Here is a 25,265-nt window from a genome sequence, read left to right as displayed (position 1 = left end):
TGTAAGGACAGAGACAAAGCTGCAGGCTATTAATAATAGTCAAAAACTGGAAACAACCAAAAAGTCCATTAACAGAAAGTAGATAAATAGAATGTGGTATATTAATACAAGGAGTACTATACTGTAATGAGAATGAGTGAACTACGACTAAATGGAACAACAAGGATGACTCTCATAAACATGATGTGAAGTAAAAGAAGCCCGAGACAAAAGAGTTCATCCGATGGGATTCCATTTAGACAAAATTTTAAAACCAGCAAAATCAGTCTATAGTGTTAGAAGTCAGGATAGTGGTTACCCTCGAGGGGAGGGTGGTAAGCAGGGGCTTCTGGTGTTCTGGTAATACTCTGTTTCTTGATCTGGGTACTAGTTACATGGGTTTTCACTTTGAGAAAATTCATTGAGCTGTGTATTTATATGTGACTTGACTATATGTATGTTATGCCTCAATGAAAAGCACCCCCTCCCACCCCCACAAAAAAGGTCAAGGCTGTAAGCCAAATGCACGATAGGGAGGTAGGACTGGATTCCCGGTGTAGAACCTGAAACTGAGCAAGTGCTGTACCCAGGACTCTAGAAGAAAGCAAGTTACCTGGTCCAGGCTGAGGGTGGAAATGGGCATCCATGGCCATGAAAACTCCTGTGTAATGTATGGGTGCAATGAGTTCAAGTTCATATTGTCTAGGTAATGCAGAAACCCTGACCCGAGATACTAAATAAAAGCAGGTTTGAAACCAGTAAACCTTGTAGGACCCTGTCAGAGCCACTCATAAAACCGGTCCACTTGGAGGACTCCAGCACTCAGGCTACCTTTGAGATACCAGGCAAATGGGCTGTTGATCACGTTTTGAAATATACAGCTGTAGATTAGTTTACAACACGCTGGCCATGGCCAAAGCACCCCTGGCATCATTTCTGTGTGTGGCAAGCAAAGTTAAAACATTCTTGCTCCAGAGCATAACTTTGTTGACATTGTAAGAGTTTCACAAGGAGAAGAGCTTCTGTACCAGTGCAACTCTCGCGTTGAACCGCAGCTCCTTGACAGGAGGGAATTCGCCTGTTTGTCATTTTATCTCCAGTGCACAGGATCATGTCTGGTGTACATCTGGGGCTCAAGATAGGTTTGTTCAGTAAGGGAATGTGAAGTAGTCATGGAGCACCACTGTGTGCTGAGCATAGTGCTATGTAATTTTGTGGCTGTGATTTAATGTATATTCTTTTATTGTTTTGATAAACATTTCAAGTAATTTGTAACAAGCGGCTATGTCAGTTGTGTTACGTAAGTCAAAACAGTATTCTCTAAAGTAGGATTCTTGTATCCTAGGAGGTACACTGCAAGATGACCCCTTGGGGTATGGAAAGAAAATATGAGAGACAGAGAGATATTGAGATTGGAGGGGGGCCACAAAGGAGAATATTTTTAAAGGTCCTGCCATATAGTCTGGCTTATAATATTTTGAGTAGAAATTTCAGATGTAGTACCTATCAATTTTCTTCACCATAAACCTGGAGAGGGCTTCATGGTTGTTTTGCAGATCAAAATGTCTTTGATAAAATACTGCATTCTTGATATGAAAGGATAGGAGGTGTATCTATACGTATTAGCATTTAAAGTAAAATGTCTTAATGAAGAAGAAGGGGAAAATAGGATCAACACTAGACCATTTAGCAGTTTAATTTACCCTTGTTGTTGTTATTCTAAAGCCTTGCCACATGTAGTGTGTTATTGGGCTAGGTTTCTCTGTAATTGGTTATCACCTCACATGCCTGTTTTGATACAGTGTAATAGCACTTAATCATACAATGGGACGAATAGGTAAAAATTACTGGGATCTTAGACTTCTTATTGTAGCCTCCATGTCTTGAACTCTTTCATGATCTCGATATCTTTGCCTCTCATTCTTTCTGAGCTACATTCTGGATAATTTCTTCAAATCTAGATTCTAGTTCTCTTTTAAACTGTGTGTATGCAATCTTCTGTTTTACCTGTCTATTGAGTTTCTAATGTCAGCAATCATAGTTTTCATTTGTAGACCTTGTGTGGTTCTTTTCATATATTCGTGGTCACCTGTGATGATCTCTCTCATTCCATCTCTTGGGTTTTGTTCAAGCAACACAGGTAGTTTCGGTTCCAAACCCATGTGGTAGGTGCTCTCCGGGGAGACTTTCTCCTTTCATTCCACCTCACTCAGGACTGAATCCAAGATAGGCAGCATCCCAATCTTCCCTCTATGGGTCAGGATTTTTCTACTTTGTCTTTCAGGGATTCCATATTTATACAAGGTTCTCAGAATAGATTTCCTGTCATTCTCGTCTCAGGCTTGTCTCCATCTCTAAGACCAACAGATGGTCTCAGGAAAGACATCGGCTCCAGTACTCACTCACTCAGAGGTTTCTCATTTCTAACCTGGGTGGCTTTCCTTTATTTTCCTAACAGTTCAGTAATAGATTTAAAAAATGCTTTTATGGACCAGCCCAGTGACATAGTGGTTAAGTTCACACGCTCTGCTTCGGCCGCCTGGGGTTCGCAGGTTCAGATCCCAGGCGCAGACCTACACACTGCTCATCAAGCCATTCTGTGGCAGCGTCCCACAAACAAAACAAAGGAAGATGGGCACAGATGTTAGCTCAGGGGCAATCTTCCTCACCAAAAAAAATCTTTTAGTGCACTTTTATTAAAAAGGAGGGAAGAAACACTGCTGTACGGTATATAGGAAAGTTAAGAGAGTAAATCCTAGCAGTTCTCTTCACAAGGAGGAAAATACCTTTTTTTTCTTTTTCTTTTTCCTTTTTTTTGTATCTACATGAAATGAGGGATACAAACTAAACTTATTGTGTTATCTCACAATATATGTAAGTCAAATAATTATTCTGTACACCTTAAACTTATACAGTGTTGTATGTCAATTATATCTCAATAAAGCTAGAGAAAGAAAGAAAGAAAAAAAAAAAAGGAGGGAAGAAATTATAAATATTATATAATAAGTGTGTGTGTGTGCGTGTGTGTGTGTGTGTGTTTTGCCTTGTATAAGTATTTAAAAAAAATTTCTGGAAAGATAAGCAAGAAACTAATAATGCTGGGGAGGTGCTGATAGGAACAAGGCAGATGGGGGACAGCGGTGACAGGGAGACTTTTATGTGAAACTCTTAATATTTTTAGTGATTTGAGGCATATGGATATATTACTGGTTCAATCAATTAAATATATAATATAAACTATTTTCCCTCAGCAATCTAGATGTGTTTTGTAGTGAGTGACGTCTCGTCTACCATTTTGTTAGAAATGGAATAGTGGGGGCCGGCCCCGTGGCTTAGCAGTTGAGTGCGTGCGCTCCGCTGCTGGCGGCCCGGGTTCGGATCCCGGGTGCACACCGACGCACTGCTTCTCCGGCCATGCTGAGGCCGCGTCCCACATACAGCAACTAGAAGGATGTGCAGCTATGACATACAACTATCTACTGGGGCTTTGGGGGAAAAATTTAAAAAAAAATAAAAAAAATAAAGAAATGGAATAGTGGTCATTTTTGTGGTTATATAAATTTTAGATCATGGTTTTACCTCTGTCCAGCCCTCTAGATGAACTCTATACATCAGTATTTTCCAAACTATCTGTGGCAAAGGATCGGGTCTTTAAAATTGTCCAGGGGCCGGCCCCGTGGCTTGGTGGTTAAGTGCGTGTGCTCCGCTGCTGGCGGCCTGGGTTCGGATCCCGGGCGCGCACCGATGCACCACTTGTGCGGCCATGCTAAGGCCACATCCCACATACAGCAACTAGAAGGATGTGCAACTATGACATACAACTATCTACTGGGGCTTTGGGAGAAAAAAGGGAAAAAAAGAAGGAGGAGGATTGGCAATAGATGTTAGCTCAGGGCCAGTCTTCCTCAGCAAAAAGAGGAGGATTAGCATGGATGTTAGCTCAGGGCTGATCTTCCTCACAAAAAAATAAATAAATAAATAATAAAAAATAAATAAATAAAATAAAATCATCCAGTCTGTCATGGACTGATACTTTGGTAAACTACAATAAAAATAAATTTCTGATCATGTGATTGGATGGCATGGCAATGTCCGATTTCTATAAAAGTTTCTAAATACTTTCAAGTTCTTCTCGTCGCAGACCAGTATAAAGCAACTCATGGACCGGTGCTGTGCTGAGCAGCACCTCTATAGATGGTGCTCATTATTTTCTGGCATTTGGTGTTGTGGATCAGAAACTGATACCACCCTATCCTTTAAATTTTCTTGTTGGTTTAAAATTTTTTCCATTGTGGGTAACCTGTTTTCTTTCTGTAAAGATATGTTATGGCCTTATGGGAAACATTAGGTGTTTGCTGCAGCACACTACTAGCTTAGTTAGCAGAGCGAGCCTGTGGCTACCTGCTGTGGATGATGGTACTGGTGTACTTCCAGAAGTCATTCATAGATTAATAGTGTATTTTATCGAACCTAAAGATGCATTGCTAGTGCTGTTTTCTTGATCTTCTAGAAGGGTCTCATTGGTTGGCTTTCATGCTACTAAGTCAGGTCTGCCAGCTGGCCACCAGCAATTATAAGATGCCGTTGATTTCAGATATGTTAAAACGTATGTCTTAAAATATCTTGCAGCTGGCCCTGTGATTGTTCTAGCTTCTAATTACTGTTGAGTTCTTGGATACTTGCTTGTGAGGAGAAGCCTTTGGTGATTTCCTTTAGAAACTTCACCACCCTGCTCAATGGCATCTGTTCTCTTTATTGTGACAGCCTGACATTAACTGGGGCACATCTTCTCTTCTCCAATTGACATGACTTCCCTCATTAGGAGCCTGCGCTGCAGCACCCTTGGGATGGACCAGCACTGAGAACCTTGGCCAACGTATCTGTGAATTGGTGGCACTGGTATATCTTCCAGTGTCATTAATAGATATTTCTCTCATCAGTGAGATTTTTTTCTTACTTTCAACTTCCCTCTGTTCTGCCCTTGCCATTCTGAGCTTGTGACTATTGAGAGTGCTGCTAATTATCCCATTTTCTTGTTTGCCATGCAGGCTGCTTGGTAATTCTTTTAAGCGTGTGTTATGCGAACTGTTTGTTTTAGAAATTTCTCAGATTTTTCTGGTTACCCTTCCTTAGGTTTCTGGTGCAGACAGGGATTTTTTTCCTCCTATTTTCCTAGTTCTTGGGCCACTTTGATGGCAGTTTGGAAGGAAGGGCAGTTAATGTGTGGACTAACAATGTCATTCATTTCTTCACCCTGTATTTATTGAATGCCTACTCTATGCCCAGCATAGTCCTCGCACTGAGAGTACAACAATAAACGAGTATTAAGCTCCGGCCTTCACTGGGACACTCATTCTGCTTAGTTCTGGTTTTCCTAAACTGGAAGCTTACATGCTTCTACTTTCTTTCATTTTTAGATATTCCTTTAGAAAGATGTCAATTAAAAAAACATTTAACTTAGAATTTAGTGATTTATTCATAGCTAGGTATATACTGTATGTCAATTTGGCACTAATATATTCTCCAGAAATAATATATGTTATCGTTTGCTTTTTAGCCGATTACACCTCAACAAGAAGGCAACGGATAAACAGCCATATAGCAAGCTCCCAGGGGTGTCTCTTCTCAAACCACTGAAAGGAGTAGATCCTAACCTAATCAACAACTTGGAAACATTCTTTGAATTGGATTATCCCAAAGTAAGTACAGCGCTGTACTCATTAGGAATGGGCTAGACCATGCCTTTTTTTTTTTTTTTCTCATAGCAAACACTTAAAGAATTTTGACACTGTATAAGGTGAAGGTATTAAAAATTCTTGATCCTGTTGGCCTCATAAAATTTAGGCTTTAGTACTAGTAGTCACAGGACAGAAATGGGGTTGAAGAAGGGGTGTAAATTCCTTTTCTAACCACCTGTATGTCCATCTGAATTAGAAATCCCTGAGTAAGCCTCCTGGAACTCAGACATTGTTAAGTGCCTGGTAGTTTGAGTATAAAAATCTTGTTCCAAGAGCATTACATGTGAACAACAGGAAGAGGAGGCAGTGAGAGTGAAAAAGCAATGCTCAGTGGTTGGAAATGGGATGCAGGACAGCCAGGACTACACGTAACTCCCCTGGAGAATCTGTCTTTTGAGCCAAGAATAGGTTCGAGTTAGAGTTAGTGGTAAGATGGAGCTTCATCATACTTACTTTTTAATTTATTTATTTTTCTGGATTTTAATACCTAATTGTATTGCTCATATCATTTATCTGTATAATCTGTATAGTCATGCATCACTGGATGATGGGGATACGTTCTGAGAAATGTGTCGTTAGATGATTTCGACGTTGTGTGAACATCATAGAGTATACTTACACAAACCTAGATGGTCTAGCCTACTAAACACCTAGGCTTTATGATACTAGTCTTATGGGACTACTGTTGTATATGCAGTCCACTGTTGACCGAAATTTCGTTATGCAGTGCCTGACTCTATATCTATAAACTCAATGTACTCCCTTCATTGGAGAACTTCCAGGTTTCTTGAGATGGGAGGATTCTTTTTATCTCTTCCCTTTAGTTTCTTAGGAGAACTTAATATTCCCTGATTTTTGTATGTGGCTTTACTGTAGGTTTTTGAATTTTCATTTGGGAGGCAATTTTTGAAAGGGCGTTCTGGTGGTAGTAGATGACATGTGAGATGAATGTGTCTTTAAATTGCTACCTGCTTGATTTTCAGTCCAGTTTACTTTTCCCTCTGTGGTCTCTATTCACTTGTCCAATTTTTACCCTTATTGCCTCAGTTTTTCCATAGTGTTTGCCACTTGGAGACCCTTTCCCTCCTATATCTTTAGGACTGTGTAGCCAAAGCAGTGAGAGGGAAGATGATATACACACTGCCCTTCCCATGGTGACTTGTTTTTATGCTCTTGTTTCTTTTCTTTTAGCCCTCATTTTTCTCAGTAGCACCAATAAAAAGAACAGAGAAGACACAAACGTGATCGCCTTACTGCAGCTCTTATTAAATGTGTAGACATGAGTATAAATATAAATATAGACATGAGTATCATTCAGTTATTTTTTCAGTGTTGTTATAGTATCACTTTCAGAGTTTTGGAGTCTAGGTGTTTGAAGCAAAAGATTGTGTATTTCTTCTAGTTGTGTGTATATATATATATATTTAATAATTTTAGAGATCTGAATCAAATGCATGTATTATCTGTCCAATAAATTAAATACTTAATTTTCTAAATAATTATGTACTTGATTTTTTTAAACTAACAATGCAAAAAGTGGCCTTTTATAATTCAGGAATAGTGATAGAAATAAAATTAATTGTAAAATAAGCTTTGCAATAAGAAAGTGGAAGTTTTTCAAGCCCCATGTTATATAAGTAAATGCAAAGGAAAATTTATTTTCATGAATGAAAGAATATTTTCATTAATTACAAATAAATCTTGGAGCATAGCTTAGAATCATATGAATTTATCTTTGTGAAACTTAATCTCACATTTCAGTTTTTTTAACCATAATCCTACCCTTTCCCTTTCCCCATTCAACCACTCTTAAAACTTAGTTATGGGGGCCTGCCCGGTGGAGTATTAGTTAAGTTCGCATGCTCCGCTTCGGCGGCCCCAGGTTTGCAGGTTCAGATCCCGGGTGTGGACCTATGCACCGCTTATCAAGCCATGCTCTGGCAGGCGTCCCACATAAACTGGAGGAAGATGGACACAGATCTTAGCCCAGGGCTGATCTTCCTCAGCAAAAGGAAGAGGATTGGCAACAGATGTTAGCTCAGGGCTAATCTTCCTCAGAAAACAAAAACAAAAAAAACTTAGTTATGGAATTTTTATGTTACAGCTCTTGTGAGATGATAGTCATGGAATTTAAATGGTTTCGGAAGTTAGTGTGGGTTTCAGTTGTAGAAAGACTTTTTAAAAATAACCCAGGAACATATGTATCCATTAATTATGAACATTTGGGATGAATCAATAATTGATTTCTTCTTCTGAATGAAGTTTTTTTTAATTACAATTTGGGATTATCTCAAGAGCTCTAGTTTTCTAGTTCTTTTTCCCCTTATGTCATTAAGGCATTTAAATTGGTTGAGGAGAAAGCTATTTTGACACTTACTATAAAATGAGTAACAGTGTATGCAAGAGATTATTTTTATTCTTTTTTTAGTTCACAATTTTATTTTCTAACTATAAGTATTATTAGCTGCATAAATAGAAAATTTAGAAAGCAGAGAAAAAGTACAAAGTACCTGCAATCTATAGGAAAATTTTGATCTCGTGGCATTTTAATTGCTGTGTAAAAGAGCAAATGCAAAGGCAAATGCGTCGCAAGAGACTGAAGTGAAACCACTGAAATCACACAAATCTGAGTGTGAACAGATGAGTCATCTGTGTCACCAAGGAGGCAGGTATCTATGAAATGAACACTCGTGTGCCTGCCAGGCCCAGCCCACTTTCATATTTGCTTTTTGTTGAATGTGAACATTTTACAAAAGTATAGAAATGTTTCATTCTGGACATAACTTTTTCCTCTGTTATTTGATTCGGAACATTATAGGCCGTTTGGGAAAAAAATAGAACGTGTTGAAATTCTAAAATTTTATTTAATTTTGGACACGTACAAGATTTACTACTGGTACTTGTTCTGAATTTCTAGGTTTAAATTTTGGTGAGACTATTCCTATACTAATTGCCCTGGGAGATTTCTGTGCTTTAAATATCTTATAAATCTACTTTATATTGATACTTACTCCTTGGAAAAAATATAAGAGTGAAAGAGTTATACAATTCATTTTTCACAAAATGGAGTACTCATGTGGCATCAGCATAGAAAAAGGCATTTGGGGAGAGATTCAGGGGTAGCAGGAAGATTCAGTCATCTGTGTCTAAGGAGGCTTAATGGCTTTAGTTTAGTAAATTTTGGCCACATGAAGAATTTTTAAATTAATGATTCGAGTTCTTAACAGAGTGAGGCCATGGTAATTGTGATTTTCTTTTTCTTTTTTGCAAATTTAGAATTGGTTTAAAATGTGACAAGTCCAGTGCCGTGTTTGGGTTCTTTACTGTCAGTGCTGTAGCTGTTCTTAGGAGGAATTGTTTTCTAATGGAATAGTCTTCTAACAAAGAATTAAAAAAGATGGAAAATAGGATTGGTTATCGAAAGATCAAGCATAATACATGTAGTATAACTACTAAGTCTGAAAGATTAGGGATTTACCAAATAAATTTGAAAAAGCTGTATAAACTACCTAGTTCTTGAAAACAGATAAGTATTTAATATTACCTGTCAAAACTTTGAATTCAGAACAGTTTTCTTACAAAACATGCCTTCCTGGTATCTATCTTTCGCTCAAAAGTTACGCTAGGACAAATGCCTTAACTTAACAAATCACCTGCTCTGTGCCAGAGAATGTTCTAGGCATTTCAGGTCTAAGTCCATTCTGTTATAAAACTTATATTCTACTGTAATCCAAACACCATCATAAAATTTTTCTGTAAACATGATGTCTAGTTATCTATAAATAATGTAAGATATTCCTACTTGATATGCAATATAATTGATTAGTATATATTAAAATAATTTTGTATTTTAAGAGGCTATTTTGTGTTGTTTACTGTAGTAAAAAGTTTATATTCCTAATGTCTACAGGGCCGATCAATGAAGAGATTTTTCTAATATTATTTATACATCTAAGTCTAATATTATTTATGCATCTAAATTTATTTATAAAAGCAAAAAAGCAGCATTCATGATTGTTACACTTTCAGATATTCAGTTCTTAAATATCAAAGGGCCGACTGCTAGTTTGTGGAATTTCTAGACCTCTCTTGTTCTCAGCCTTTTAGTCATTTCATTGTTTGAAAAGAAAAAGGGAAAATTAGTCAGTTTAGCTGTTTGTATAACAACCTTCCTAAAGATTGATGGAGGCTGACCTTCTCACCCACAATACTCTGGGGTTTATTTCTAGATTTTACATATTCATACTGTGCCCACTGATAGTGGAATTTACTACACCTTGTATCCCTTTCAGATTTATAAAGTAAATGTTTTCTTGAAATATTTTTGAAGTGTAATATTTTTAATAAACACTATATTTTTGAATATATATATTTATGGGTAATCATTTAGATAGTGTACAAATATCTGAAAAATTATTTTTGTGTTGGCTAAGAAAGCCTTTACCCAATTTAATATCTTGTGTTTTGCCAGTTGTAGTGTAGTTGGAATGATTTAACTATTCTAATAGAGAGATTCCTAGCAAATAAAATGTTTGATCAAATTGTGAAGACACAGAGGTAATTACCATAGCTGAAAAGTGAAGATTCCTGGTTAAAATTTAATACTATAGACAACACTTGGAATGCTGCCCCCAATTTGGTATAATTTTCAATATCAGAAACAAATAAGCGAAAGTTATGTGTTTAATAAGAGTCTAAACCTTTTTTAGATAATGTGAATTGAGTTTCAGTTGCACTCTGGCTAATCAGGAGGTGTTTTTCATTTGAAATTAAGTTTAAGAGATGAATCAATAAAAATAAAAACTTTAAACCAGGAGGTGTTCTTCATTTGAAATTAAGTTTAAGAGATGAATTAATAAAAATAAAAACTTTAAACCTTGCTTTTGAATAAAGGTAAATTGTACTTTCCTTATTTATACTAACACCGTATATATCTCAAAAAATGTTTGCTACAACCTAGGATAGCTTTTTTCTTCCCATTGAGTACATTTCTAGTATTATATATTATAAAGTTTTCTCTTGCTGGGGAAAAAAGCGAAGATTAGCTTTTTAATTACGTTTTATGGAATTGTATTGCTTATAAACATTTCCTTTCACTCTTGTTCACTCATACCTGCAAAACAGCATAACTTATAAAAGCATTAAAGAAACTACAGTATTTTGGAAAATCAATAAACTCTTTAGTAGGAAATAGCAGCTCACCACAGTAGGAAAACTAATTGTTACTTTTACCCTTTAGAAAGCCGCTTAACCTTTCTAATCTTCATTGTTATGGTCACTGCCTTTTGGCTGCTCAGCTAAACATTGTTTTGAAAGTCAGGTGGGGAGGAAGGCTGATGCTTTATGGGACTTAGAGTCAACCCTTTGGGAAATTTCAGGGATGTGGCAAGAGGGGTGCACTTTCCATTCTCAGATTTTTATCTGGTCTCTAGAGACCAGGTAGCTCTGACGTTGATTATCTCGATACCTATTGAGTGGCAATTTTGGTTGGTCATCATTAAAGGTAGATGTTGGATAGAATGTATAACAACAGTAGGTAGAAAGCATGAGGAAAGTATGCATTGTTTTTCCCTCTACTTAATTATTGAGAAAACATTTTTTTTACTTGAAAAAAATCTTACCTTATTCGCTAAACCTTCTTCATTGACCTTAGTCCTGGTCCTGATGTGCTCAACCACTTTGAGCACTGTTGCCAGTTTTTGCTAAGATAATATATATTAGGCAAACAGTAATTAATTATTTTGCTCAAGGGCTCTGTAAACATTTTATTTCCATTATTTACTTGTGTATGCTTATCAACAGAAGTAAATAAAACAGGCCTTCTCATTACCTGAGTCAGTCCCTGTATGCTAGACACTTAAAGAGTTGTATCCTTAGCTTTTTATCTTTTAGAGCACATAGCTTTGTTATTTTTTTGTGGACATAATTAACATTCCTCCTTTGCTTAAAAATATTCAACCTGTTTTAGAAAGACAGTTTGGTAGGAAATTTGTCATTGAGTCAACATGAATTTATCACCACTTTTGAAAAAAAATACTACTTAAAATAATACATATCCCACAAAATAATAGAGTAGCATCTTTGTATGTGAAAGCAAACACTTTTTAAAATCGAGTAGTTTACTAAATGTTAACTTGGAGGTTTAACTCAAGATTTTATAAACCTGGTTACATGTCAGAATCACCCAGAGATTCTGATTCAAAAGTCTAAGAATGGGCCCAGTATTTTCTTTTTTAAATAAATGTCCCAGGGTAATTTTGACACAGCCAGTTAAGTGCTAAGAAATGACTTCCTTAATTTCCTGTCAAAGAGTAAACATAGCACTGGGCAAAATGAATTCTGTGTATTTTCATAGTGAATAGACTGAGCATGCTTTTCAGGATGATAAATTTTGAATCAAATCAAATTCTATTTTATTTCAAAAAATGTTATACAACAAAAAACATCTAATCTCACTTTGTCCTTTTCATGTGAAGGGTTTGGGAAAGCCCTTTAAATATTGTCATAATGGGATTTGACATATAATTTATAGCATCTTCCTGAAATACTAAGTTCAGAGAAATTTTCTAGAGAATGGAGGGTGTGTTTATTTTGCTTTCTTTCTATGTTGCTTTTACACTGCTAGGCACCCTGTGAGCCTTTAGTAAATCTTCAATGATGAAGACAGTGGAGAAGCTTGAGATCTAGTTTAATTACTAGGCCATGCCTGTCTGGGAATGGCAAGACTTCAACTGTGGACACTGCCAATCTCTTCACTATCTCTTCCGCTTGCAAACAGGCCCCTGTTCTGGAGAAGCTGCTCTCGATTAAAGGAACACTTGATATCATAAGTGTTGGCATCCGTTATGAATGCTCTCTTAACTTTTAGACTGTGGGTGTACAATTGCTTATTTTTCTTAATGCTTTTTGATCAGTCCGTAAATGCTAATCATAAGTGCTTATTTTTGTAAAAGAGGTTAATTTACATAAAATATGTTCTTTGACTAGTATGAAGTACTCCTTTGTGTACAAGATCATGATGATCCAGCTATTGATGTATGTAAGAAGCTTCTTGGAAAATATCCAAATGTTGATGCTAGATTGTTTATAGGTGAGTAACAAATAAATTCTGCAATAACTGTTTTGCTTTAATAGTATTAAGAATCAGTAATCTTCTTTACATTAAACATTAGATTAAGGTGTGAGCCACCCATTGAAGTTATTAGCATGTTTAACTACTTTATATATGTTTGTTGGAGTAATGGAAGGTGTTTCTATCCTTTTGAGAAAACTTAAGTTATAGAAGTGAAGATTTTTTTTTTTCCAAATCTGGGATTAACAAAATAGCAAAAAAAAATTACCCAAATTATGTTTTACTCATCAATCGGACATGAGTGTCTGTTATTTTTGTTTCTTTAATATTTTCAATGTGTGGCCTTTTCTATGTCTCACTCACTATAATGGGCATTGAGCGATAGAATTCACTTCTATTATAATGCAAAAGGAATATTTTTCCAGAAGCCTACAGGCTTATTCTAAAGATTTGTAGAGGTATATTTGCCATTAATATTGATTCATACTATTAATGCAAGAACTTAGAAAACGGAAACTAATGAATTTTCAAAGATAAATGATGTAATTCTCTTTTTGAGAATGAACAATTTTTTCTAAATATGTTATTATGGATAATAAGGGATGTAAAACAATGTTAAAGTATGTTTGTTTAAATTATTAAATATGCAAGTACTTTTCAGTTCTCTCTACCATATATCTGTATAATAGAAAATATTTTCAGTGTTGCATGAATTTTTCACTGCTGTGCCTTTAAATTTTTAGGTGGCAAAAAGGTTGGCATTAATCCTAAAATTAATAATTTAATGCCAGGATATGAAGTTGCAAAGTATGATCTTATATGGATTTGTGATAGTGGAATAAGAGGTGAGGTTTTTCTTATTTATTTTATAAAACTATTCATTTGGTGATAAAATGTCAGAAGCAATTTAAAAATACATTTATCGATCTTTTTTGTTTGCCTAATAAAGTAATTCATTTCACCATTATTTCATGGTAATATATCAAGTTATATTTACTAAAATTTTGATTTTTTTTTATGCTAACCTAGAATGTTACATGTATAAAAATGTTTTCATTTTGATGAGAAAATTCCAACTGTTAAAAAAAATAGTCATGGTCCATTATAAGGTCTACAGCCTTTTTCCCAGGTGTAAATTTTCTCTTGTTCAGATGACACTTATATTTTACTTTAATCTGTTTGTGGTGTGCATAATATACTATCTCACACAAAGGGACAGAAATTAATAGGTTCATATTTTATTAGAATAGATACATTTTTTAGAATACCTCCGTGGCTTTTTACTTAGATAATTTTAGCAGGAAGCCTTTTATATGCCGAAATTATAATATGCATTTTTGCATTTTTAAACATCTTATAATAACTTCAGTGTTCTGCAATATTCTGTTATATTCTAGTTACCTTAAGTTTCTCAAGCTCAACACTGTTGACATTTTCGGGGATAATTCTTTGTTGGGCTGTCCTGCAGGGTGTTTAGCAGCATCCCTCTGCTTGCTAGATGCCAGTAGTACCCCTCTCTCAGTTGTGACAACCAGAAATGCCTCTAGACATTGCCAGATTTCCCCTGCGGGCCAGTGGTTGAGAATATGCACTAGAATATGCGTATTTAAGGTCCAAATACACTTTTATACAATTGTTTTAGTTCTTAAATACTTGAAGGAAATAAATGAAGTCGTGTAAAATGATATGAGATTTTTGCTATTTGAAGACGGGCGAATGATTTAAATTTTTTTATTAGCTTAAAGTGCAAATTTGAAAATTAATAAAAGTGTGGCACTGCTCATTAATCAGGATCATTATAAATCTATGAATTCATGGTCAGGGATTATGTTCTTTCTTCACATTTGCTCTCAAATCATTTACTGTCGTATATTTGTTGTGTTTTCAGTGTGCAAATCTCTGTCAAGTATATTCTCATTCAATTCCCACCAGCAGTTTTATGAGACAGGATATCTCATACCCTCTAAAAAAGTGGAGGCTATGGTTGGAGAATGGAGGAACCAGCATAAAAGCTGAGGTCCTTTGACCTCTGCTCCTTTTCCACTAGGCCACATTGTCCATTATTCTAGTTTGGAGTTTCTGAAATGGAGGGAGTATTGTTTTCAAGGTATATCCCGCCTTTGGTACATGTTAGGTATATACCAGCCTGCAAATGTACAGGGTAAATTAGCTTATCATAAATTATGCCGTTTTGAAATTTTGTATTCTACTCAGAAGGATGATTGAGATTCATTTTATTAGATCCAAATGTAAAGAATTTATTAAGAATTTAATAACAACTCACAAAATGTATTTTACATGAGTGGGCATTTTACTTAAAAGATTTTTTTCTCTCTCTCCCTCTCTACCTTTTTTTGTTTTTTATCGTAGTAATTCCAGACACACTCACTGACATGGTTAACCAAATGACAGAGAAAGTAGGCCTGGTTCATGGGCTGCCTTATGTAGCAGACAGACAGGGCTTTGCTGCCACATTAGAACAGGTAAGTGTGATGGTCATAAATAATATTCTTATTATCAGACCCCAAATCTCCTAGAAGCTGGAGACTATCCTAAGTCTGAGAGTTGGGATGAGCTACCTGAAGTTGACTATTAAGTCCATTTTAACCTGCCAAGTACTGAATCCTCAAGTTGAGTAGCTGTTTTTATTAGTGCGGAAATTCTCAGCTGAACTTCCTGCACTCTGGCAGTGACTGAACAGGAAACATCTGTGGTCTTATTGCCAGCCAAACAGTCTATTCTTTTTCTTTATGGTCCTCGCTTTCCACTCTAGAGTTCAGTTCTAGACTATTGACTTACATAAAAGTACATGTTATACAGTTCTTTCAAAGATCCAATCTGAAAAGAATCCTTTTTATGTATCCAAGTATTTCAGCAAGTATTTCAAATATATAGGAAAAAAAGGAAAACTGTTCATACAAGTCATTATAAAATCCATTTGATTTCCTTTTAAAACAGATTTCTAAAAGTTATCTGAGACTTATTTTATGTTTTCCATTTTTTCTCTTCACCTTACAACAGAAACGTAAACGTCTGTGTAGGAAACTATAAATTATGGAAAAATATAAGAAGCAAAAAACCGAAAAACAAACCACTCATAACCCTACCGATTAAAGGAGGTTTCTATTTTTTAAAAATTTTTTTAAAAATTTGTTTTTGTTATAGCGTTTTAGCACTAGGATTCTTTTTTTTTCCTATGTACCTTTTAAAAAACAAAATTGAGTTAGCACTCTAAGAATAATTTGTATCTTATTTTTGTCACTTCATAAGGTTTTCCCCATATCATTAATAATTTTTTATGACAGTAATTTTTATTGGCTCGTAGACTATCATATGTATATCCTATACTTGACTTAACCATCCTGTACTGTTAAACATTTAGGAGGAAAAACTTGTCTTAATGTTATAAGGTAAGGATATATGGTTTCAGTCTGTAAATATATCAACTTGCTTTTAAGCGTATCTATATTTATATTCTTTTGAATCACAATCTTATGATTACCACAGATCTGAGGGGGTAAAGGTACCTGGTGGAAACTTGCGTTTAACCTTTGGCCAAAAAATAACCATGAGCTTTCTTTTTTTTTTTTTTTTTCCCAAATGTTCATAGCAGCTTTAATCATAATAGCCAAAAACTAGAAATAACTCAGTATGTCCTTGAATGGATACATACCAAAGAATACTAAAGATAGTAAGGAATACTAAGCAGGAAAAAAGAATAAACGGTTGATATATGCAACAATTTGGATAAATCTCCAAGGAATTATGCTAAGTGAAAAAAGACAATCCCCAAAGGTCACACACTGTGTAATTCCATTTATATAATATTCTTGCAATGAGAGAATTATAGAAATGGAGAACATATTAGTGGTTGTCAGAGGTCAGAGAAGGGAGTCTGTGGCTATCAATGGACCAGGTAAGGAATCCTTATGGTGAAGCCGTTCTGTATCTTGGCTGTATCAATGTCAGTATTCTGGTTGTAGTATTGTACTGTGGTTTTGCAAGATGTTACCGTTGGGGAAAACTGGTTAAAGGTTATGCAGGATCTCTTTGTATTCTTTCTTTTTTTTTTTAATTGAGGTAACATTAGTTTGTAACATTATATAAATTTCAGGTGTACATCATTATGTTTCGATTTCTGTGTAGACTATATCATGTTCACCACCCAAAGACTAATTACTATCCATCACTGTGCACATGTGCCCTATTACCCCTTTCGCCCTCTTCCCTCCTCGCTTTCCCTCTGGTAACCACCAGTCTAATCTCTGTATCTATGTGTTTGTTTGTTGTTGTTTTTATCTTCCACTTACGAGTGAAATCCATGAGCTCTTTCTTAATATTGCCTATGAATATATCTGTCCCACTGCAAGAAATTGTTAGTCTTAGATACCAGAGTTTTTGTTTAGTATAAGAAACTCTGGATAGTTACTTTAAAATAAAATACTTTTTATTCTTATATGCCACATTGTGTTTTTGTTTTAGAAATATCCAAGTTGATTAGTATGCCAATGATAAACATCTCCCAGATCACACCCACTCCCTTAGTTTGGGCTGAATCCCTCAAGATCACTCTCCTGTACTTGGAGTGAAGGAAAATGGGCCAGAGGAATTCTTCCAGTCTAGAAAGAAATCCTGGGAGCCTTCAACACAGTCCCTAGTCCTACCTCATTCCTAACACCTCATTTCATAACTGCTTAGGGAATTAAGATGTGTGCTTCTGGTCTTAGAGGTTTGGTTCAGTTCAGTCCCACAAACACCAGGGCTTCATTGCAGGCTGGACATAGGGCAGGTAGCAAGAATCGTATTCTTAATCGCCCCGATAATTCTCTTGTCCCACGCTGTGTGTGTAACTCCTGCCATTGAGAAAGATCACTGCTCTCTATTTCAAGCTAATGAGGAAAGGCTGCATGTCTAAGATGTAAATCAAATAGGGTTTTATGTCTAATAAGTAGGGTGATGACCGTCTTATTTCTACCATTAATTTAGCTGCTTGCCTATCTCATGACTTCAAAGCATATCTAGGGAAAGGGCAGTAAAATGGGAGACAGAATTTTAGCGTCCACCCTGTTTATGAAAAGTGTATTGAAAAATAAAATTGGAGGAATTGGGAAGAAGCTTAGTGGCTTGGGCAGGAAGCAGCTATCTATGAAAGGATACAAGAAAAGGAATTAAGAAATAGGATGGTCCTGTAGGTTGATATACCTTTAAGTGGTGTTTGTATGTATGCATGCGGGTTTATCCACACGTGCATATATATATACACACATGTACACATAGTGTACACCTATTATGTGTGTGTGTGTGTAGATGAATATTTGAAAGCAGGATACATTAAATATTAGTTAATATTTTGTATGTCAATGAGTGATATTTTTACCTGTCTTATATCCAAATTAAGTTTATTTGGATAAATCTTTGAATCTTGCAGTTTTAGGGCAGACAATATTTACTTGAGAATAGAATATACTTTTCCCTCCTAGAAATACATTTTTCTTTGTCGTGGTGATAATAACAAGAGTAATCAACCAACTAAGATATTACTGCCTGCCTGCTATATGTAAACTTTATTTTGTACCCATTTTTATTTAGGTAGTTTATGTATGTAAGAATAATAGGATAGTCACTCAATCATACGTAAAGGACATTCATTAGGAAAAAGAGTTTATAAACACCACACTTGTAACCTAAAATTCTAGTTGTATACTATATATGTTTTTGTTTTCGTTTTGACAGGTGTATTTTGGAACTTCTCATCCAAGGTCCTATATCTCTGCCAATGTCACAGGTTTCAAATGTGTGACAGGAATGTCCTGTTTAATGAGAAAGGATGTGTTAGATCAAGCAGGAGGGCTTATAGCTTTTGCTCAGTACATTGCTGAAGATTACTTTATGGCCAAAGCAATAGCTGACCGGTAAGAAAACTAAATTACATTAGGCTATAGTATTTTTAGTACCTAACTTCTGTTGGTTTATTCTATTTGTTAAACCCATGGATTAGGGGCTATTTTATTTTATTTTTTGCTAGTGAGTACAGAATAGGTTAATATTTTTAGAAAGTCGTTCCTATTAATTATTCATAAATATGTTATGCTAAGGAAACAAAAAATATTGTGATTCCTCTACGTTGTTCAGATTAGTGTAGTCTGAAGTGATTACAAGGAAGCTTCTTTGTGATTGTGAATTTTCATTATTATGGATGTAAATTTGTGTGTGTTTTAGAAGAATTAAAAATATCAGTGCAGTTGTAAGCCAGTAGGTGAAGATTTAAAGAACATGATTTCTAATTTTGAAATCTCAGTCGATTATTTGGTCCTTTGATAAGAAGCCACCTAATGATTCACATGATTGACTTAACATTTCTCTTTCACAAAATGATACTTGTCTGCTTTTAAAGGGGTTCTTTGCCTTGTGTGATTATTTATTAAAGATGTGATTTTAAACACTGAAGTATGTTTTTAAAATTTTCTCATGGTGGTGTTCATGTGGTTCATGGTTTCATAGTATTTCCCACAAGATACATAATGCCACTTTTTGTTTACATTTCTTGTTGAATATCCACACACATGTTCTCCCTTCCTTTTTTTTTTTTCTGGTTAGTAGTGATCAGAGACTAAACTATTAAATACAGAATGCTCTCCATTTAGTACTTTTAGAATACCTGTATTTTAAGTTTCTTAAAGTGTGAACTGAGGGGTTGTAGTTCCTTCCAGCTCTTAGGTGGTACTATCAGGGGCCTAGGTAATTGCTAAAACATCCATAAGTATGACATACCCTAAGCAGGGTGCTGATCCTGAGGACTAGGCTCACTCTGAACACCGGCAGACACTTGCTCGTTATAGTGATGAGTAAATGCATAACCAGTCATACCTGCGTGTGTTCATCATCATAGCTCATTTTATAATTGTCTTAATTTTCAGAGGTTGGAGGTTTGCGATGTCCACTCAAGTTGCAATGCAAAACTCTGGCTCATATTCAATTTCTCAGTTTCAATCCAGAATGATCAGGTAAATCAGCTGGCTTTCTTCTATTTATGCTTGGTTAAAAGAAAAGTAAGGGGAGTAATTTTTACCTGGTCGAACTTGGTTTAAAAAAAAATCTAAAAGTCAGATTTTTGTTTAGTTCCAAGAAAGAGAATTTAGCTTATTAAAATAAATTTAATGTCTACATATATTTTCCTTACTGTGTTAACACTGAAAGCACTCAAAAAAGAGATGTTGAGACTTTGAATTTTTTTATATGCTGGTCTCTATTTTCTAACTTTCTACTCTTTGAATTTTATCATCTTTACTTGTGTCAGTGTGTAGGCCATACAAGTGAATTTATAGACTTTTTCTTTGATATACTAGACAAAAATAGAAAAGAGATTCATTTAATACTCTTTAAAGACGTGAGCCGTTATATAACAGGGTAGAGAGTTGACCATTTTGGGGAAAAATTGATTGGTCTTGTAACCAGGTTGTTGTTTAAAAAAAATCCATTTTTTTTTTTTTTGAAGGTGGACCAAATTGCGAATTAACATGCTTCCTGCTACAATCATTTGTGAACCAATTTCAGAGTGTTTTGTTGCCAGTCTAATTATTGGATGGGCAGCCCACCATGTATTCAGATGGGATATTATGGTATTTTTCATGTGTCATTGCCTGGCATGGTTTATCTTTGACTACATTCAACTCAGGGGTGTCCAGGTATGTGGATAAGCATGAAAAGGTTGGCAGTCATTTGAGTGGAACTAAAACTATTTTAATTTAGAAAAAGTTAAAGAAAATCTATCTAAGCCATTCTTCAGCTTTAAGATATTACTTTCCTTAATGGAATGTGGACACAAAACTAAACGTGATTTTCAACTTTCAGTTGGTTATATAATCACTTTCATTAAAGCTCCAAAAAATATGATGTTCAGCAAATCAACAAGTATTCAAACTAAGAATATATTAAGATAACAGTTATTTTCGTGCTGCTTCTACTCATAATTAACATTTCTTAACTGATAGCATGACATGAATAAATTATTGAAAGAAGCAGACTTGATTTTGTGTAGTGTACTGAAAAGAATGAAATCGAAGAATTTAGTTTTTTAACTGTGGCTTTAGTCTGACAGTAAATCAATTTTTTTGTTTTTAAATTCCTAGGGTGGCACACTGTGTTTTTCAAAACTTGATTATGCAGTAGCTTGGTTCATCCGTGAATCCATGACAATATACATTTTTTTGTCGGCGTTATGGGACCCTACTATAAGCTGGAGAACTGGTCGCTACAGGTTGCGCTGTGGGGGCACAGCCGAGGAAATCCTAGATGTCTAACTACAGTTTTGTGACTGTACATAAAGGAAAAAAGAGAAGTATTATAAATTATGTTTGTATAAATGCTTTTAAAGATCTACCTTCAGTAGTTTTATCACATGTATGTTTTGGTATCTGTTCTTTAATTTATTTTGCATGGCTCTTGCATCTGTGGGAAAAAGAAAAAAAAAAAAAAAAACCACATCTGTAGTCTTGGCCAAATGGTACACTTTATTTTGTGGAAGTAGAGAATCAAGAGAATTGGTTCTAGGAACCTGGGCTTGGTTTTGTGGTTGTTTGTTTATTTTTTAAAAATAAATAAATATATATACATATATATATATATATATATGAGTGCTCTGCAACAAACACTATGACAGTATCCTTCAGTAGAGAAAGTTTCTTATTTGTGAGTACACTCTTTTAGAACACTTACAGGATGGCAGCAGCTTCGTTTGGGGGTTAAGAAAAGACTAGAAGGTAATCGCTCTTCATGTCTAAAGTGAACGATATTACGCAGTGAACAACCCGCTGTGAGGTACTATCTGAGAAACTTTTTCGTGCTTTCTGCCTACCTCTTGTAGTTGTTGCAGAGCAAATAGAAATTGTAATAAGGTAGCTAGGCCTTGCAAAAACAAACGGAAAACCTTTAAAAATAATAATAATAAAAGAGCTGGAGTCTAGTATTTATATGAATCTGTGAGAGAGATTTTTTGGTCTCACTGCAATGAACCAAAAGTGGTTGATTTGGGTTTTTAATTGTAGCCATGTATTGAAGGCATCTTTTTGACCAACTCTCGTTGGTTCTGTCTTGAACCATTGTTAATCACTGTGCTGGTAAACCTTCCCTTCCCTGCTCCTCACCGGACCCACTCCATCTTTCCTTAACTTTTCTTCGGGGGGGTGGGGGGTGGGGGGTGGTTTTGTTTTAGTGTGAGTGGATGTTTTGATAGTCGTGAGGAAAAATGCATTTCAGACACATTTCACACATGAGCTATTTTCTTACACAGTATGTCTTATTGTTAAAAAAGAATGTAATTTCATGATACAGGTATTTAATATCTTTTTTAAGTAAGTAAATATTCTAGCCATCAATAAATAAATTGCAGTAGAGTATTAAGAGGGGACAGGATGAGTTTTACTCTTAAAATTAATCAGTATCCAACTAAGTCTACTGTGTGTGTTTTTTTTTTCTTTTTTTTTTTTTTTACTGTTATAGTCTAGTCTTATTTAAATTGGATTTTTGTATTCCAGTTTGTATGACAAAACAGACTAGATACGTGCTAGTTGTAAATGCATGCTGTATTTCCCTCTTCTCTCCCCATGATGCCGCTAAACTTGCTTGTCAAGTTATGCTTAACTTGTGGTGAACTGGACTTGTTTTTGTTTAAAAAATTAGGCAAAAACATAAGGGACAGTGCATAAGCCTTTTTTTGTTTTTCGTAGTGGAATTTTTGCTTTTTCTTCAGGATTGGATGGCATGTTGTCTGTATGAATGCCTGCTACAGGGCTGACGCTGGCAATATGGCAGCTTTCCATTCTAAGTTAACTACAGTTTCCATGTCAAAACATGATGTACAGCATATTAGCAATAACTACATATTTATAGAAAATGAACACTTTTTCACTTCACTGAGCCAATTCGTTTAATTGTCTGAGAACTATATACGTGTTTTAAATTGCAATATATTTGTCAATGTGTATATACTGTGTATACACATTATATATAAGCTTTCTCTGGGCCAAACTGCTTCATTCAAATTTTTTTTTTTTGCCTTATGATGAATTTGTTGGAAGGGCATTTTCTTCACGAACAAAGGCTTTGATGCATATTCCTTTCTATGTGAGATGGGTAGTATTGTTCCCTGAGGAAAGTTGCACAGTGAAAACCAGTCTAGTTGTGACCCACTACGTGTTTTATTTTTTTTAAATCCCTATGACGCAAGTTGACTTTTGCTGACCATGTTTGTAATTCGTTGGTTTGTTTCATGAAGTTTGGTTGATGCCATCTTTTGCACTGCTGAGGTGAAGTCTCGCTGATTACGTAGCTGCTTGCTCATCTCAGTGTGGACAATGCAACAACAAAACCAAAATGGCTGGACAGACTTCTTGTGTTTTGTAAATATAAAAAATAACTGTTCTGTATGTGTGTTCTATGTTGTAGTGAAGTATTTCCTTAAAGTGAAGCTTCACTTAAGCAGATAGAATCATTCTTTGTTTAGCAAGGTTAGAGTGGTGATAAAATGGTAAGAAATAATGTAAATGTTGAAGAAAGCATCACGACAGAACTGTAGGAGTCCAAATTTAATGAACTGTCTAAAGAAAAACACCAAGTGTCTAGAATGATCATGTTTTATTATTTAAAATCATTGTCTTAAGTTTTTTGTTCAAAAAATAAAAATTTGAATACAATCAAAATATTAGCAGTAATGTATTTTTGTTTCCTGTCTTTCCTTTTATTTTATGTTTTTGTAAATAATCTAATATGTTCCACCATTCACACCAGAATTGTTAGAAGAATTCTGTCAAGTGTTAATTTTCAAACATTTTTTTTTTCCCATTTGCCACAGGCAGATTTATGACTCAAGTCAGGCTTTTCTACGTTGGTTGCACGTTAGAATCAGCTGGAGAGCTCTAAAAAATACAGATGCCTGTGGCTGGCCCGGTGGCGTAGTGGTTAAGTTCATGCACTTCCCTTCAGCAGCACAGGGTTCGCGGGTTTGGATCCCAGACGCGAACCCACGCACCACTTATCAAGCCATGCTGTGACGGGCGTCCCACATATAAAGTAGAGGAAGATGGGCATGGATGTTAGCCCAGGGCCAATCTTCCTCAGCAAAAAGAGGAGGATTGGCAAAAGATGTTAGCTCAGGGCTAATCTTCCTCCAAAAAAAAAAAAAAATTTACAGATGCCTGGCCCCTACCCACAGAGATTCTGGTGTAATTGTTCTGGGCTGGGGCCTGAGTTCTGCTCGTTGTTCTACTCTGCAAACAGACCTAAGAAGCAGTGGCTGGTAATAACATTTAGAAAAGACCCAGTGATCCCTTTGGGCCCCCTCTCCCTGGGTTTACAACCTGAACTCAGCCTTCTAGATCTTTCCACTCCAGTGGCTGGGAAAGGCAGATGCCAGGAAAGGAATGGAATGGCTTTGCTGCTGGAGACCTAAATGGGAGATAGGCTAAGCTGCACCCCACACACCGTCCAGGGCCAGACTCTTCCCAAGCTAGAGGCATTCCCAGGCCTGTTTTACCACCAGCCCATGAGAGAAGAGGACTCTTACCTGGAGAGCCAATCCCAGGGGTGGGAGACTAAAAGGAGTCTGACCGTGGCCTGCCAGAGGCCCCACACCTGGCTCCTTAACCCAGTAAACAAGCTCATTCCTCCTAGTTTGTAAACTATACTTCTAACCCTAACATTTAAGAAGTGATCGACGCAAAGTTGAGTGTAAGTCTTAGAATTTTATAGCTAGGCCAACTTTGAAGAGCCTCCGCTCTTATTTTAGAGTAAAGAAGCTAAGACGGCCACTGTGAAAGTTGTGATCACAAGGGTAAGTAAACTGTTGGGAGAGCTGGGATTGGCCCCAGTGTATATCAGGTCATCAGGTCCCAGTGTTGTGTATTACTCATGGATCATGTTGTTTAAAGTTTTGCCTACAACAGCTTTAAAACTTGGTATATAATCCTTACAATTTTTTTAAAAATTCATAGTTTTAATAACCATCATTATTAAACTCTTAAAAATTATTCTAGAGAACCAGATTCAAACCTGCAGAACAAGAATGTAAATTATTATAAAGCTAGTTTAAGGTAAAATACATACATTATTTGATAGAGAAGATTAGTACATACCACAAGACTAGGTTCCCATGAATGAAAATCATTCAGACATTTCCTTCTGAAGTTTATTAGGATGTAGTGTTGGAATTATCTGTTCATTTCAAGTTAGAGTTTATGGTGACATCAACTTCATTTTGTTAGAAAGAATGCAAGTGTGGCAAATGGTGAGCAGTTACCCCTGCAGAGCTTCAAGGGTATGCATTTAATTGAGTCATTTGCCTTAAGAATATTAATATCTGCGAGATAGTTTAAAATCACTCTACCTTTTCTAAAAATAAATAAAAATACATATATGTGCTAAACCTTTTCATGGCCCCTCCCCGGTCCTGGGAGAGATTGATAGAGACTGTGGATGTCTGT

General features: G+C 35.7%; 1 protein-coding gene across 1 annotated transcript in view; it reads left to right on the top strand.

Moving 5' to 3' along the window:
* UGCG (UDP-glucose ceramide glucosyltransferase) overlaps window positions 1-23,486 on the top strand; it is a 35,694-nt gene extending 12,208 nt beyond the window's left edge. The window contains exons 2-9 of the mRNA XM_004423330.3: window positions 5,537-5,678; window positions 12,705-12,807; window positions 13,533-13,634; window positions 15,160-15,272; window positions 18,523-18,701; window positions 19,707-19,793; window positions 20,285-20,474; window positions 20,919-23,486. Of these exons, the coding sequence (XP_004423387.1) occupies window positions 5,537-5,678; window positions 12,705-12,807; window positions 13,533-13,634; window positions 15,160-15,272; window positions 18,523-18,701; window positions 19,707-19,793; window positions 20,285-20,474; window positions 20,919-21,089 (1,087 nt within the window). The 3' untranslated portion in view covers window positions 21,090-23,486. The remainder of the gene's footprint in view (window positions 1-5,536; window positions 5,679-12,704; window positions 12,808-13,532; window positions 13,635-15,159; window positions 15,273-18,522; window positions 18,702-19,706; window positions 19,794-20,284; window positions 20,475-20,918) is intronic.
* Window positions 23,487-25,265: the final 1,779 nt, after the last annotated feature.

This window comes from Ceratotherium simum, chromosome 29 (genome assembly GCF_057802395.1).
Source record: "Ceratotherium simum simum isolate JZ-2026a chromosome 29, ASM5780239v1, whole genome shotgun sequence".
Classification (NCBI taxonomy): Eukaryota; Metazoa; Chordata; class Mammalia; order Perissodactyla; family Rhinocerotidae; genus Ceratotherium; species Ceratotherium simum.
This window is presented reverse-complemented; position numbering and strand designations above follow the sequence as displayed.